At 41.1% G+C, this 17,930-nt stretch overlaps 1 protein-coding gene across 2 annotated transcripts; it reads right to left on the bottom strand.

Moving 5' to 3' along the window:
• Positions 1-173: 173 nt before the first annotated feature.
• wasf3b (WASP family member 3b) lies at positions 174-16,535 on the bottom strand. 2 transcript variants are annotated; one of them, XM_037756519.1, is made up of 9 exons: positions 16,440-16,535; positions 9,491-9,648; positions 6,655-6,789; positions 6,413-6,566; positions 4,509-4,626; positions 4,236-4,417; positions 3,831-4,106; positions 3,179-3,492; positions 946-1,103 (listed from the first exon to the last, which is right to left on the bottom strand). In XM_037756519.1, the coding sequence occupies exons 2-9, from the start codon at positions 9,621-9,623 to the stop codon at positions 946-948; spliced, it is 1,470 nt and encodes a 489-aa protein (XP_037612447.1). In that variant the 5' UTR covers positions 9,624-9,648; positions 16,440-16,535. The 2 variants fall into 2 exon arrangements, with proteins under 2 accessions (XP_037612448.1, XP_037612447.1); XM_037756520.1 differs by lacking the exon at positions 16,440-16,535 and having other exon boundaries at positions 174-1,103; positions 9,491-9,623.
• Positions 16,536-17,930: the final 1,395 nt, after the last annotated feature.

The raw sequence follows: 17,930 nt of genomic DNA, 5'->3' as shown, positions 1-17,930 counted from the left end.
TTCATCCTCGCCCTGGCTCCGTGCCCCCACTTTCTCACACTAGTCTGTTTCCCTGGCAACACCCTTCTTAGCTATACTGTTACCATGGAAACTGAAGTCTCGGAGCCAGGTATGTGTCGTCTCTATGACGACAGTGGAACGAACAGTCAAGAGACGGGGCGAGCCCAGCCGCGATCCTTCATTCATCATTTTTATTTTTCTCTGGGTCACAGGTTACAGAGCTCATACTAGCATATACATGACCCCCACCACCCTCCCATCCCTCCCTCGCCCTCCCACACAGCAGTGATCGATTGCAGACGCAGATGGCTCAATCAATTATCATGTTTATGATCAATAAGACTTATTACATATCGCCCTCTCGTCCATCTTTACCACAATGCTCTCCCCCATTCACTCCCTCAGACTTCATTACTCCTTCACTCCTTCACTTCCAGTTATTGACATGTTAAAAACTTCGCCTCATGATCTACAGCAAGTGTTTCAGTAAAAACATTAAAAAAAGACAAGTACATTGGTTAGCTCAAGAGGAAAAAGTTTCTAATTCTTCTAACGCTCTCAAGCTTCGACTATACATGAAATAAGCACCTTCACAGGGCGTCTATAGTGTTATAACAGGTAGAGAAACATCCACTGGGGTGTATTCACAATGCGTTGAAATATATTTGTCAAGCTACGTGTTAATGTTTCAGTAAGTAGTATGTTACTAGTGTCTTTACAGTGTTTATGCATCTTGAATACACCCCCACAGTTCCAGTTTTTGGACCATTCAGCTTATATCAACCTACAGCATGTGATTGTGTGTAGGAGTGTGTGTGTGTGTGTGTGTTTTCAGCAACAAAGTGTGACAACCCGTGAGTGTGGTACAGTGGGCATTCGTTCAAGCGAGTGTGAAATCGACTGATTGTGTATCTTCAGTGGTATTTGTGTGTGTGTGTGTGTGTGTTAATCCGACCAATCGTTCTCCTCCAACTCGGAGTCATCCTCGGAGTCGGAGTACTCCACAGCGATGCGCCGCGACAGGATGGTGGCCACGTCGTTTCCGACAGGCTCCCTCTTGGCCTGCTGCTCCTGCTGCTCCTGCACCTTCTTCAACTGGATGCCTGCACGGAAACATGGGACGTGTTTTAACTGACAGAGCAGTGTAAAGATCATCAAAAGTAACTTAATTTAAGTGTTATTTCCTTCATCACAGGCAAAAACAGGCATTTCTGACAAAGTTGAGTATCAAAAACACACTATTCTAGCATTTTTGTTTAATATCAAGTATGGTAATTGTGAATATATTGTAAATACCTTACAAGTAGAGTTGATGAGATATAACTAAGTAATGGATATAAGTTAAGTGAGAGATGTCTGTGAACTTCCGCATAAACGTTGCGTTGCAAAGCTGCTTTCTCGGTCTACTTTGTCCTACCAAAGTTTGAATACATGAAGTTTTGCAATGCAATGGGAGAGTACAATCCAGTTATTTTCACTTCAGTAGAGAGGTCACTGAAAGACAACACTAAAATCTGCCCACTATTCTGTCTTTCAGAGGTTGTAGCGGTCTCAGATTGAAGATACTGCAAAGAACGCTAAATAACGCTCCAAACTTGAGCTAAATTTTGGCAAGGAAAAACCATCATGGCCATTTTCAAAGGGGTCTCTTGACCTCTGACTTCAAGATATGTGAATGAAAATGGGTTCTATGGGTACCCACGAGTCTCCCATTTACAGACATGCCCACTTTATGATAATCACATACAGTTTGGGGCAAAACAATGGACCTTTTTGCATGCATTACAAATATGTTATTTTCAGCTTTCAGATAATGTAATGCACTTTTTATCTACCCCTGAACATCCCCTGTCCTCCACCACTACACCTCTAATAAAGGGAGGCAGAATGGTAAAAGGATAACTAATACATTATTGAGAGTTATTACATTTTGACAGAGCGTTTCTATTTTAACCGGCACAGCAGGAATCTTTTGAGCAAACACTCAAATCCGCACTGAATCATAACACAAGTTATAGACATTATGATGTTCTGGACCTTTGCATGAGGACATTTTCTTTGAATTTCAATTGAAAACTCCTTCTTTAGTATGTACCTCAACATTTGCGGCTTACATAACAGTTTTAAATTGGACTTGTTTTAAACCTGTCCGATCCATATGTGTTTGAGATACCAAAGATACAGGAGGAATGCAGTGATGGTACTAAAAAGTCAACATGTTTCTTTACATATAAAGGTTTTTGGTCTTTGGTGGAACACGCCAAGACACATTTTTAAATGTTCACTTGAGCCATTTAATTATAGTGCTCAAGATCTAGGCCATTTCCTGTCATATCGAGACAAGTCCTAATAAAATGTAGGTCACACGCGTTTGCTAAAGCTATTTCTCACTCTATGTTTCCCAGTGTTACTTTATTTACAATGGATTCACAATTATGTTGCTTGATTTAACAACAATTAAATATCAAGCAATAAACCTATATTCAGACCCTTTGACTGAGAATGTTTTTCTTTTTAATACCATGCCTATAAAAAGTATTCACCCCCTTAATGTAGATCACATTGTAGAGATCTGTTTTCACTTTGACATTAAAGGCACAATGAGTAGGATTTTCCTAAAATACGATGTATAGACTCGTACAAAAATAATCCCTCTGAATCATCACTTCATTTGCTGTGTTCAGGACGTTTCTGAGCATCAACCTCTATAAAAACGTAGCAACCAGGGGCCAGATTGTGAGCACGCATCCAAGAGGAAGCTACGAAAATGGTGAACACGACGCCGAAAAAACGCGAATATAGCAAGGCAAGTGGACAAAGCTCGTTCCAAAATGAGAGTGATCCAGGGGTTGGCTTTCACCCGTTTGCGAGCACCATAACCCTCGTTGAGCCTGGGAGGAGAGGCCAACTGGAATGTTGTGTTTACAAAACTCAACCGACAAATCCTACTCATTGTGCATTTAAAGCGTCCTTTTCTGTTGATCATAGTCAACAAAGCCACATTAATTCCCCTTTGATAAAATGTAAAACACTAAAACATGAACATTTCTAATGGGGTGAATACCTTTTATAGACACTGTATAAGTTATTTCTATTGTAGGTTGTTTTAAACAACTAGTTCTTCTCTTGAAGGTTAATAAAAATGCAGGCACACACATGCACACAGTACAGCTCATACCCATACGTATAGCAGCCAGCAGATCGCTGCGGGCGTCAGTGACCGCTGAGGTCTCAGCAGGTGCAGAGGAAGACATCTTGCGGGATGTAAAGTGGGAGGCACCGGCTGCGAGGGGAGGAGGTGGAGGACCGGGGGGAGGCGGAGCTGCCTGGGCTCCACCCATAGGTGGTGGAGGCAGAGCGAAGCCACCGGCGCCGGCCATCGGCCCGAGTGGCATCGGACCTCCGGGAGGTGAGGCGAAGGCAGTTTGGGCAGAAGGGATGAGAGGGGCTGGAGGGGGAGGAGGAGGACCAGTGTTGGCGTAGCCATCCATACTGCAGGAGAGAGGAGACGAAGGAGAATCAGTAGAGAGTTAATACAACTTATAGCAGTCTGTACTTTGCTTTGCTATCACAAGTACAGTCATCAGGGTTTGAGAGTGAAACATAAGGACACTGACCACTAGGTGGCAACATTAGCTCGAACACAAAATAAACTCTGGGCACATATAAAGACAAATAATCAACTTGTTGGTATGTATTGTTAAATAAAAAAAAACACCTAAACTTGTCAACAAAGAAACATAGAATATAAATATGAATAAGATATGAGAAATACAACATTAAGAGCCTGTTAGAAAAGTGTCCCATTGACTCTGTCTTGTATGTTTTACCTGTAGTCCATTGGTGGTAGGGACATGGAGCCCCCGTTCATAGCCTCAGAGGGTGGAGGAGGCAGCGGGACCTGGTGGTGGTGAACACGGCCCAGCGTCCCCCCCTGATAGGCCATCATGGTCCTGCCTCGGACATCATGTTCACCTCCTCCACGAGGGGCGTGCCCTGCCGCCATCTGGGCGGCCAGGACGCTGGGCGGCGGGCCGGAGTAGGTGTGGGCGTGGCCAGCGTGGTTCATCATGTTGGGGAAGTGGTGCGGATCAGGACCGTGACCCCTGATAGAGACAGAAGAGGTGAAATTAAAATGTACAAATGATAATGCACCTTTTTTTCAAACTGTCAGTTTTTCTTACTGCGGTGAAATTATGCAAATATATAATGCTTCTTAGAATTAACTGAGCTACCTGTTCTCTGGTGACATGGAGCCCTCAGAGGAAGCCCCTCTGTCTCGGTGTATGGTATGTCGATGGTCCGGCCTGAGCTCTTTATCCAGAGCCATCATGTTCCACTCCTGCCGACGGTTCCTCGCCTTTCGGACCTTCTTCACCTCCCTCTGTAACGTTCCATCCACACAACGCCTCTGCTCCTGAGAGAAAGAGACAGAAGGAGAGCACTTAGGCTATTTTATTTTGGTTAAAATCAAACTATTAATGGAAAGATCAAAGGCCGAATTGTACCTTCTGCTTCCTCTTCTCTTTCCTCTTATCCTCGGTGTCCTGTAGCATCTTTTCCTTCCACAAGTCGAAGAAGTAGGAGGGATCGGTGTAAAACTTAAGTGCTTCCTTGTGGTCATCCCTACGGAAACAGACACCAAGAATTATACAGGTGCACAAATGTCTTTGTATAGAAACGTGTATGAAGTAAAGTCAATACACTGTCTTTGTTTAGGCAGAATGACACGATAGACAAGATTTTTTGTCTCTCTGTGGGAAGACTGAGTTGAGTCTAAAACATGTGAAGCTATGAATATTGCAGAAGTGGAGGAGGCTGATGGGAGAACATGGGGGCAATTATGAGCTTAACTGGAAATGACAGGATGAAAGAGTGAAAAGGCAGAGAGACATAAAGACTGGAGAAAGAGAGAGAAAAGTGTGCTATGTAGTCAGGGGTTAGTAGTTAGATTCCCACTGGAGACAGCCATGCTAAATATGTAATGCACCCAAAGTAATGGAAAGCACAGCGGATAAATGCAGCAGTAGGAAATAGCACCAAAATCTGCTGTTTCACAGTGAATGTAGGTCAGAAACAAGGAGCCAAAATCAAATCGAGAACAGTGGATGACTTTAAGTATCACTATCAAAGTTATAAAGTAGAACACATGGTTTAAAACTTGAGATTTAAGCCACTTAAAGGAACAGTGTGTAACATTTTTGGGGATCTATTAGCAGAAATGGAATAAAATATTCATAACTATGCTTTCATAAGTGTATAATCACATGAAACTAAGAATTGTTGTGTTTTCATTAGCTTAGAATGAGCCCTTCTTATCTACATAGGGAGCGGGTCCTCTTCATGGAGTCCGGGCAGACTTTACCAAAGTAGGCCCTCAACTAAAAGGGCCCCAAACAGATATAGATGTATTATGATGTTTAGATGAGTGACTGAATGTTACTATTTTAACTCATTATACCCTGAAATAAAATACAAAAGGCCCTAAAGCCCTTAAAAATAAGCAACTCAACTGTATGCTACTTACTGTGTACTTCTGCTTCACAGGAAAAAATTAGTGCTACAATTTCCTGACAGAGAAATGTTACTGCTTACATTTCAGATTCAGATTTGACTCACAAAATATAACAATTCAAATACGATGCATTATTATTCATTAAACTATCCAGCATCATATTAGAATTGAAAGTTCTCCACCACATGCATTGAACAGACGTTAAGTAAATTTAAGTACATCGTGCTGATAATGCCTCTCTTTTACTCTGTACTTGAAGTAAACATTTGAATGCAGGACTTTTACTGTGCGATATTAAACGTTTTACTATTAATAGGTAATAGTTTTACTTCAGAAATAAACTTTTGAGTAGCCTACTTCTTCTACCACTGCCAATACCAACATTCCCCGTTAGAAAAAGGGTGAAAAGTAATGCCAGACATCATTCACCTGGGACCCCAAAAATCACTTAATCTGCCGCTGCCGCCAGCCGACGTCTGACTATCGTTGCTCCTAAAATAGTGTTATTATGGTAAGGAACAGCGTTACCACAGTTTTGCACTCTGTGGCTCACGTTACCGCAGTCTTGGAAAGGGAGGAGTGAGCGGAGGGGTACTCAGTTGGTTGTAATCTGCAACCACACCACTAGATGCCGCCAAATCCTACACACTGTACCTTTAATAGACCTGACCCAATATTTCACAATGTAAAACGTCACAAACACATGCTTTGTTTGCGCATACTGTTAAAGATTGTGATATAATTTCACTTTAACATTATTTTGTCCATGTTTGAAGACCACACATGCAGGGGAAAAGCAAAAAAAGCTCTTGATTTCAGAAAATATGCCTATGATTATGCTGCGAGAGTGTAAGAGGGAGGGTGTTTGGTTAGTGCGTACGCATCAACAACACCAACCTGTAAGATGAGAGGATGTTGAGTGGCGGAGGTTTGTCACTTGTATTGTATATCTCTTTGACAGGATTGGGCGTGCTGCTCTTGGACACCACCTGCTGGTCCTGAGTGGTGGAGCTCTTGAAGGCTTTCCTCATGTTGATGTCTTGTAGGGAAACTGAGAAACATAAAAAGTGGTCAAATGACTGACAATACTTGGGACAACGTGTGATTTGATTTCCTGCGCTTTTCCCCCTCTGACCCACCTTCTTCTACGGTGGAGTCCAGCTGCGTGACCTTGACGGCAAGCCGGTCAATGCGGTCCTGGAGAGAGTTGGCACGCAGATAGAAGGTGTTGGCCTCTTTGAACAGCTCGCCGAATATATCCTCTGCATGTTTACCTGGAAAAGAACAGCAGAAAGACGGGAAATTTGAGAGAAAGAAGGAGACTTGTAATCATTATCTGGAGCCAAGCAAATCCCCACAGAGACTGAAGTCCAATCAATACAACGGTAATGTGACACAATGTGAGGTCAGGATCTCGAGAGTCTGTGCAGGAAATGGCATCTCATACAGCTCCATATAGCAGCATTCCTCATTAATAAATTAAACTGCACTGACTACAGAAATCCTGCTACACTTGTTTTTTAAAAGTTATTCATCGCTGTCTTGTTATTGCTAGAGACTCATCACCTCAAGGTCGCCAGTTCAAAGCCTTAAACCATCTGTACAAATGTTACCAGGGGAAGAAAATAACCTTTTTTGGTGTTTAGTGACTTGAAATAGAATATTTGGTACATTTCACACTCCTAAACTTGTTTACACTAACACAATGAACAATATCTATTAACACATGTCTACCCTCCAGATGTTCAGACATACAGACTCACAGAAGCGACAGGCTAGGTCCTGTATGTGCTCAAGTCAGTCCTGGTCCCTGTCCCGACAGATGTCACGTGTCATCATCGCGTCATATCATTGGGGGTACAACACATGCGCAGTAAAATCTGGTTCTGCACTTGCCGAAATTGAGCCAATAGCAACGCACAACCCGGCTCCAGTTACACTGTGCATGTGTCATACCCCATAGCTCACGCTCCGTGTCCCAGCCTCTTTCAATAAGCCTAGGTCCTGACATTGTGAGTGGTGCAGGGATGACAGATTTTTGTAGGCCAACCCGGTTCCCTTGACAAAAACAAAAGCCAATAGGATTTTTCCATTGGTTTTTGGATTATTGCAGAAAATAAGCTCTGTGGCAAACAAACGTTTATGATACTTACACGTTTTGTTCAGCAAGATAATCTTCACAAATAGTGATAGTATACACAACGAGGCTGTAGCAGCGGATAAGTCGGCGTGATGGCGTTTAGTAGTCTCATTTAGCCACTTGTTAGCCAATTTTAAATTCACAAGTGGGGTATATATTGACATATTTTATATTTTAGAACAAAACGTTAAAATCTCTTCAGCTTGTGTTAACCTCAGACCTTATTTCAGGCATCTAACCAAAAGCCCATTCAAAAAACCCATTGACTTCCAGACGAGGGAACCGGAAGTTCTAAAATGCTAACTCATTTCCAGGTTTTAGGACTCATTCCTGTAGCACTGGTTGCCGTTCTTATAATACATGGTGTGAATGGGGGGGCTGAAGATTCAGTTTGTAAAGCAGAGGTTAACATCTTCAGAATGGATCACAGCAATTTTTGACATTTGATTGAAAATACAGTTTTCTGTTGCTTTGGTTCTAACCCCAATTCTCAATTGTGCCCTGTATTTTGGGGAATAACCCTGAAAAGTAGAGACGACCCTGCTCTGGAATGGGGTTTAGTAATGGCCAAGGGAGGAAGTAAACCAAGTTAAAAGCAACCCGGGGTTTATGGAACTATAAACTCTAGACACTGGGGGTCTTAGCCCAGAGCTAATGAGTGTAAAAGGAAATATTGCTAAGCTGAGCAGTACTGAAAAGGAAAGACTGTAAAAAAAAAAAACGTCTCTCCTTGATGTCAACAGGTTAAAACTCTGCCAGAGTGATTTACTACTAGTTTAATTATAGAACACTGTGTGTAAAAAGGTGGGATGGCCAGCAACCAAGCACACGCTAAGGGCTTTTTCTGTCCCTCCTGCTGACAGGATGGGCTGCAGGAAAAATATTTAGAGGAAGGAAGAATCACATATCCGGCATGCTGAGCCTGGTCAACTCTGACCTCTCCGCAGGATCCTTATGGCTCACTTACAAACATACATGTGCAAGCAGACATGCACACTGATGTATGTATGTAGACATACAAGCCTGCATGTGCATTTATATATAACCTCCACAGCTGCTGTTGAACGGTCCACTCCCAACGCAGGAACTTGACACAATAAGAGACAGAGTGGATATGACTGGGCCAAAATGTAGAGCAAAAAGGAACTGGTTTAAATGTATGTTGAAGCTCAGAATCAACTCTCAAGTCAGTATGAGAGAGGGGAAATGGCAGCAGCTGAGGATGAATGGGTGAAGGGTAGCTGACAACACATAACACACTGTTAACGGCTTATGAAACAAGGACATGAGGATGGAGGATGGATGGGGAGATCGATGTCCTTGGTGAGGTAATAACTCTGTCTAATGCATTTACAGTGAGCATAACAATCAATATAAAGCACAAACACAGTTAACACACAACCATCCAGTCATACGAGCACAATGAAACACACACACACACACACACACACAGTCTATCTGCACACAGCTGTCCAGATAAGTTTTGCAGAGCTATCAAGGATTACATTTCAACCCTCCAAGCTCCAGCGTGAAACCGCTGTAAGTCTGCGGCTAGCCCAGTGACCCCAGGCCGTGTAACCATGACAACGCCCAAATCAATCACAGCATCAGGATTACCGGTGACACCATGTGATCTCATCCTGCTACAAAGAGGCTACACACACAGTGCAGACAGTCGTCACGCTTCAGTTAGTGGGGTCACAGCCTGAGGATGCTGTAGTTTCTGTTTTTAATGTTACACAAAAGCCTCTATTTGACGCTTTTTTAACAGCTGTTATCTTTGTGCAAAGACCACGTTGCGTGCATGTGTTTGTCTATGCGAGTGTGTGTCTTACTCAGGCTGCTGAGCTGACGGATGATGGCAGAGAGCGTGTTGTTCATCACACACTCCAGCTCGCTGCCGATGCCCCCGGGGAGCTCCCCTCGGCAGAGGTGACGGGGCTCGATGTTCCTCTTCACCAGCGGCATGGCGAAGGCCTCGCGCCGTCACAAACTGCAAGGGAGACATGGGGAACAAGCACACACACTGTTTTAGACACCGGTGCCCTGACTGTAATGGAGAAACAAGCATGCAGATGCTAACCAACTGCATCCGGTCTGCTGTCCATGATGAGCGAAACAGCCATCCCCCACTGACTGTGGACAAACACCGCTGTACACATCTGCCACAGAGCTAGGAGAAACATATATAACAGACGTTGTGATAAGAGGCTAGATGTTGTGTGTTATTTTGATTATCATAATACAATCATATAGTTTAAATTAAAGCTGCAACTATGTTTTTTCATTATCAATTAATACCCTGATTATTTTCTCAATCTGATGAATCGTTGAATGAATATTGAAATTGCTTGTTTACTCCGACCAAAACTCAAATATATTCAATCTTCCTTTTTAGAGCAGCAAACAGCCTATTTAAAAAGCTGGAACCAGTGAATTTTTGTCATTTTTGCTTGAAAAATACTTAAACAATAAAAGAGCTATAAGTTTAGTATAGCACTTTTCATAGAACACAGTTCACAAAGTGCATTAGAAGAATAAAAATTAAGAACAATAAACCATAAAACAGTAAAAAAAAAAAAAAAAAACAGCTGTTAAAACACATTTACAACACCAACAGTTTGTCTAAGTGTCTAAGTAAATCTTTTGCTGTTTTTTAAAGGTGTCAACACTCGCAGTTATTAAAATAGTCATCAATTAATCTTCTGTCAAACGATTAATTGACTAATCATTTCAGCAATAGTGTCAATGTAATCTTTTCTTGTTCTTAAAGGCTTAAATACAGTTAAAACATCCCATTTTCTAAAAGGATTGACTGTTTTAAATAAATAACAGCTGTTGGCTGCTTGGTCACATCAAGGTCACACACTCACAGTAAATTTCGTATAAAAGCACCAATATTCATACTGAAAACAGTTATCGTTCCAGCATACTTAGTCAAAATACTGACACTTGATTTGTCAGCATCACCCAGTTCTAGTTCACACTGAAGTGAATGACAGTAACCATAAATGCAATAAACATTATTTCCCTATTTGAAATCGAAATCCTCTGTGTAAATGAATTACATGTTTGTGGGTGTAGTTTGCGTTGCTGCTGCTTTTGTTGTAGTTATTTATTGTGAGGTGTTTCTAGTTTTCTGTCCACCCTCTGTATATATACAGTGCGTTGTATGTAAAAACAAAGAGAGAACTGATAGTGATGCCCAACAGTGTCCCAAAGCCAGAAGACTTTGGCGAGCAGCAGAGAGATTAAAGCATTAGGGATAGGAAGATACAGCATGCCAGCTAATCCCAGGCCGGCTTGTCAGTGGCCCAGCTGGAATCCTGACACAAACAGAGATTCATGGATACGGCCAGGCAAACACCAAAAAAGCAGGAAAGTCAAATGGGAATATAGATAAATGACAAAAACACCTGCAGATACCTACAGCTTCACAACGTTTTCCAGAAAACTTACAGACATTTGCCTTTTTCTGTAGCGACTTGACTGTCTAGATGAAACCCTCATTGGGTCTTTACTCGCTGTAGTTCAAAGGACTACAAACAATTACTCAAAGCAGGCGAAGTGTCAGGGTGCATCAGAGCAGCCATCTTATCTGAGCTTCTTCCGGCTTCCTGTTTTTGCGGCCTCAACCTGAGTCCTGTTTCCTGGTCCTCCCTGTGTCACATCTCTCCTTCCTGTCCAAACACTCGGCCAGAACAATGCAGCCACGGCTCAAGAAGCGACCAAGAGGACGGACGGGGAGGCAGATGGAAACATGCTCACACAATTTTTAGATTCGCTGATCAAACGATTCACTGCTAATTGCAGTTCCAGACTATTTCCCTGTGCAGCGACGCCAAGAAAAAACAATCAGTTCTCTGAAAAGCAGGTTGGAGGAACACAGGAGCTGTGGCAGTGTGACAGAAAGCTAATAATAGCTAACAGGTACTAGAAATACCACTCATGTTTGTTAGACCTTGCAGGTATTAATTTGTGTTCACAAGAAATTAGATTTGATGGGAAGTAAGTCTTAAAATCCTTCTTAATCCACCTCAACTACAAAATATAAGCCTTCTAAGTGGCTTAAAATGTTTATCTTTTCGTCTTTGTCTCATAAGAGACCAAATAAAAAGGCGAGGTTACATCATCAACACAACAAATCACCAACAAAGCAGTGCTGTGCTATCAGTCTCTCAGCAGGAAACTACTGTAATTACAGATCGTGTCATTTCAGCTGTCCAAGACAGAAAAGAGACACTTCTGTTCACTGAGGCCAATTCCCACCAGCCGAGTCCTCATCTGGCCTCGTTTTCTCAGCCAGCGACCCCCTGCAAACCCCAACAGCCTCATGCCAATAAGAGAAAACAAAAGGGTAAAATTACACCATGTGCTTCCACAAAGGACTCTGAATTCAGTCAATAAGGTCTGATTTTGGAGCAAAAGAGCTCTTTTAGCAGGATTTAGCAGTCTGCATACACATTTTGGAAACACTGTGCTTCTTCTTCTTGTGGCATTAGGAAAGGAGGGAGGTGATGCAAATGAGAAGATTGCATGTTTTTGCTTTTACTGTCTGGCTGGCATGACAATCACATCAATGAGGCGAAATAATGAGCGACTGGGGGGCGAGCAAGAGGAGGAGGAGGAGGAAGGAGGAGGGACGGCCTTGTCTGCTTGTGAGAAATGAGGGGAAAGTAGAGGCAAAGAAGAAGCGTGTATGGGAGAAAGTGGGATACGAGTGTGTGACAGGATTGAGACAGTGAATGAGACAGTGTGTGAGACAAGGTTGTGTGTGTAACATTAAGAGGTGAGCAGAGTAAGTGTGTGTGTGTTTGTGTGTGTGTGTGTGAGGGAGAAAGGGTGTATCGGGTGGGGGGAGGGGTACGAACAGGGACCTCGGGGAAGCCACTGAAAGGTTCCCGGGACAATAGAGCTCCGTTCACACGGCAACAGCTCTAGCTCTCCCATGCATCCTCCTCCCCCTCCTCCTCCTCCTCCTCTTCGACCTTCTTTAAGGCCCCCTGTACTCTTGCAATGAAGCGCTCCTCCACTCACTCTGGGACACAGAAGGGAGAGTAAAGCCTGAACGGAGACACCAGAGAGGAATGTTATGCTTTCAAACACCGATTCTCACTCTCATGCTTTAGTGTTTCTCACGCTTCCTTTTTGTCATGTGTTTGGATGCTTAATTCATTACAACCCAACATACACAGTTAGGCATTCAGGCATACAAACGTACAAACACAGCAGGTAGCCTCTAAAAATGTCCCATTAGCAGCGTGTTAACAGTCTCATCCGCTGCAAAAAATGTCTTTGATCCTGAGAGAGGTGACTTTCAGGCTGCATTCACTTCCCCTGTGACTCCTGCAAGATGCCCACATCTCTACACCAACACACTCAGAGATAGAAGATACATTTACTACAGATGTGAGATCTCCATTAAAGGGAAGTCATTACCAATTTATGAGCCGAGTACAGCTTCTTGTGTTGCAGGCTGTTTTGCTTGCTCTGATGTTATGAATAATGCAGCCTGGATTACGTCAGGTCACACTGCCCTAAATATGACGTGAAATAATTTCTGTGGTGACACTGCGCCTGTTCCAGGAACGCCTCCCCGTCCCAATATCACTCAGGGGCAGCCGTGGTGAAACATCCAGACACTCTGGGTAAAAGGTACCTACTGAATAGTGAATCCTCACTGTGTACAGTAGGCCAGGGAGCTTGGCCATTACTTTAACCTTCTGTTTTGCAGCTAAAAAAGACAGAATCTCTTTTAGGGCTGGGCGATAATTCAATAATATCTTTTATTGACTTTTAGCAAAATTGTCACATTATGATATAATCTTATTAACCTGTCATTATACAAATGTATATCCATGTTAATGATTCAGAGCAAACTAAAATGAAACAAAATTTTTATATCTAAGAAGAGTTTGGTTGGTTGTTTTGAACATCATTTCATTTTAATATGTGATTTTGCATACTTTTGCCATATAATGATGTATAATAATATCTGAAAATGTTCAATGTATTCAACTATAACCCGTGCAGTAGTCAAATACCTGACTTTTTAATGCAAACATGAGCCCAAGTTTTCATAATCCTAATGGTGATACAATGGGCTAAACATCTGATTAATTTTGTATGCTAATTGATTAAAAATGTAATAATAATCAATCAACTATTAAAAACAGTAAATGGTGGTTTTCAACTTGACAGTTGCAAATATTGTTTGCTTTTCACCTGATGACATAAAATGGAATAAATTAAGTTATTTCAGCTGTTGGGAGTATAATCATTTCTCAATTTGAGTTTTGCATTTGTTTTGTGTTAATTTTGCCATTCTATATAATTAGATTACTCAATAATCAATCAATCTAAAATGTTGTAAAATGTATTGCTTAATAGTGAATAGTTGCAGCTAGATATTGCTGATATATTTGCTATGAATATAAGGTAAAAATGTCATTATAATATTTATAAACGAAGTTGCCACCATTTATATTTCATTAATCTACACTTTATTTGGGATTTCAGGTTGACTAACACTAAATATTATCACGTGAATGTCATGCAAAAGTTATTATAATGTATAATATATAATATATATGTTTATTGGGTTTTCTTATTTTCACAAACACAATAAGAATAAGAATAAAAAAACAACAAAACAACAACAACAAACAAACAAACACTGGTACAGCTCAGATCAAAAAATGTATATAGAAGGTCATGGGAAATAATCCATAGTGCAGGGAAGTCACAGGATATATGAGTTCATGTTCAAGAGACTCCTTGTGAGATAATGGAGGAGATCAGGTCCAATATAATTCAGATAGGGCTGCAAAATACTGTGTAACTGATCTACTTTGGCATGTAGAATATTTGTAAGATATCCCAAAGGGACCATCTCAAATATGACTTTACACCAGCCTTGAACAGAGGGTTTCTTATCACTAATCTTACTGTATAATCTTGATGTCTCATGCTTTAAAATGCCCAATTCATCCACACACACTCACTCCCTTTCTGTCCTCCCCACAGGCTCACACACACACACACACACACACACACACACACACACACATGCATGTACTAATAGCAACCTCGATCAATCACTGTTCCGCACCGTCGCTTCCCGTTACTGATGGACTGACCCACATCTGTTCATTCTACCTCGGTTCCCATGAATTTCTGCAGGTTTTAATCCTACATTTTAACCAGCCGAATTCTGTCTAGGTTCCTAACAACCTGATTAACACATTGGTTGACAACCAATATCAAATATCTGGTCAAAAAATCTATAAAGTTACCCAAAATATGCAATATTTATGGTGGGGTTTCGGTCGTTTATTATGAGGGTCAGCACATACTGACCAGAAGTGGTTCCAGTGAATTTCTGCCGGTTTTAATCCTACATTTTAACCAGCCGATTTCTGCCTAGTTTCCTAACAAACTGATTAACACATTGGTTGACAATCAATATCAAATATCTGGTTGAAAAAATCTAAAGTTACCTAAAATATGCAATATTTATGGTGGGGTTCGGCCACGGAATGTCCGTTTATTATGAGGGTCAGCACCAAATGACCACTTCTGTTCATCCTACCTCGGTTCCAGTGAATTTCTGCCTTTTTTAATCCTGCATTTTAACCAGCCGAATTCTGCCTAGGTGCCTAACAAACTGATTAACACATTGGTTGACAACCAATATCAAATATCTGGTCAAAAAATCTATAAAGTTACCTAAAATATGCAATATTTATAGTGGGGTTCGGCAGTTTATTATGAGGGTCAGCACATACTGACCAGAAGTGGTCCCGTGAATTTCTGCCTGTTTTAATCCTACATTTTAACCAGCCGATTTCTGTCTAGGTTCCTAACAAAATGATTAACACATTGGTTGACAACGAATATCAAATATTTGGTTGAAAAAATCTAAAGTTACCTAAAATATGCAATATTTATGGTGGGGTTCGGCCAAGGAATGTCCGTTTATTATGAGGGTCAGCACCAAATGACCACTTCTGTTCATCCTACCTCGGTTCCAGTGAATTTCTGCCTTTTTTAATCCTGCATTTTAACCAGCCGAATTCTGCCTAGGTGCCTAACAAACTGATTAACACATTGGTTGACAACCGATATCAAATATCTGGTCAAAAAATATATAAAGTTACCTAAAATATGCAATATTTATAGTGGGGTTCGGCAGTTTATTATGAGGGTCAGCACATACTGACCAGAAGTGGTCCCGTGAATTTCTGCCTGTTTTAATCCTACATTTTAACCAGCCGATTTCTGTCTAGGTTCTTAACAAACTGATTAACACATTGGTTGACAACGAATATCAAATATTTGGTCAAAAAATATATAAAGTTACCCAAAATATGCATTATTTATAGTGGGGTTCGGCCACGGAACGTCCATTTATTATTAGGGTCAGCACATACTGACCGCTTCTGTTCATCCTACCTCGGTTCCAGTGAATTTCTGCTAATTTTAATTCTACATTTAACCTAGCCGAATTCTGCCTAGGTGCCTAACTAACTGATTAACACATTGGTTGTCAACCAATATCCAATATTTGGTTAAAAAATCTAAAGTTACCCCAAATATGCAATATTTATAGTGGGGTTTCGTCCACGGTTTATTATGAGGGTCAGCACCAGCTAGCTTAATGTCCAGTGGTCGACCACTTAGTTTGGACATAATGAGACTACACTCAACAGAAATAACCACACACATTTCACCATTTAGATAAAAGCTGTCGTTAGTTGTAATAAAGTACCATAAGACCCTCACCAGCAGCTTGAAATATTAGAAGAAATCAGCCCGTCCGCATGTCCCGTTAGATACTCCTATTAGCTCTTCCATCCTGCGCCCGTCTGGACACTCCGGGGAACAATCCTTTGAGGACGTGGACACGCCCCCTTAGCCACATGAACCAATCAGATCACGAATAAGGGGATTTAACACATGACGGGCGTTCGCGTCAACCAATAAGATCTGTCGAACGGAATGAGTGACAGGGAAGACTCCCCAGCTCTAGAGCGGTGTTGAGAATGGAGGGGGCGGGGCTTCGGTTGGGCGTTGCTGAAGAGCTTTTTTTTTAATTCCCCATTCCTTGTCCAAATTATTAGGGCTTTAAATTCAACTTGGGACCCTGTGGGGATTTTTATATAGACATGAAGACAATTTTGGAGCAGTAACATATATCTCATACTGTATATACTGTATATGTTCTTAATGTATATGTTCTTAATATGCCTGTATATGTTCTTAATATGTCCTTGTACAAAGTATTTCCTTTTATAATTGTAATGTAAATGCAATTGTAATGTAAATGTAGTATATCTTATTATTTTAATGGAGCTTACCAGCAAAAAGCATTTCACACGATTGTACCTGTATAACCGGCGTGACAATAAACATTTTGAATCTTGAATCTTGAAACTTTACTATGGACATAAATGCACTCTTCTCTGCTGCTAAAACATGACTGCAAATTGGGTGTATGACTGCAATTTGTGTGAAATTGTGTCTGAAACATTTACTTATTTTATTTTTTTATTGTTATATTTTAGGTATGTTAATTTTAATACTTATTTATTCTATCCTTTTTAATGCACTGACGGGAGCTGGGAGAAACAATATTTTGTTTCCTTCTGTGTATGCAAATACTCAGTGAAATGACAATAAAGTGAATCTTGAATCTTGGAGACCTATTTAGATAACGAGTAATAGCAGAACAATTGTGAGCTAGAGAGATTTTTTAGGGGGTTAGACTTAGAAGCATGCTTGAGGCAGTGATGCTGAGAAATGAGCTGGGATATAGTATTGTATAACACACTGAAATAGGCCAGCATCCTGCAGGAAGAGGTTCAATAAGAGGACTGGCTATACTTAGATCTGTGCTTTACTCTACCAGGTGTGTTTGTAGACAAAAAACAGTCTGAGGGAGATGACAGTCATCAAAGCAGGGAAAGGGAGCAGAGAGTAGACTTGGTTTAGTCCATTAGAAAGGGAAAGGGACTTTCATTATTGAAAATGCACTTCTATTCCTGGACAAGGGGGGAAGCCACAGCCTGCATTTGTTATACAGCTGTCAGTTTAACATATATAATTGATTTAGGTATGAATGCCAAAGCACACATGTGTACAGTATGTGACCATGTTACAAAGTGGGGCAGTTTAGACTGACTATCTTGGCATACTTTGGACTTTATATTCGGTGCATGTGACAGAAATCTTGCAGATTTCATAAATATCAGTGCTGAAACAATTAATAAATCA

This window comes from Sebastes umbrosus, chromosome 21, assembly GCF_015220745.1.
Source record: "Sebastes umbrosus isolate fSebUmb1 chromosome 21, fSebUmb1.pri, whole genome shotgun sequence".
In the NCBI taxonomy this organism is placed as follows: domain Eukaryota; kingdom Metazoa; phylum Chordata; class Actinopteri; order Perciformes; family Sebastidae; genus Sebastes; species Sebastes umbrosus.
This window is presented reverse-complemented; position numbering and strand designations above follow the sequence as displayed.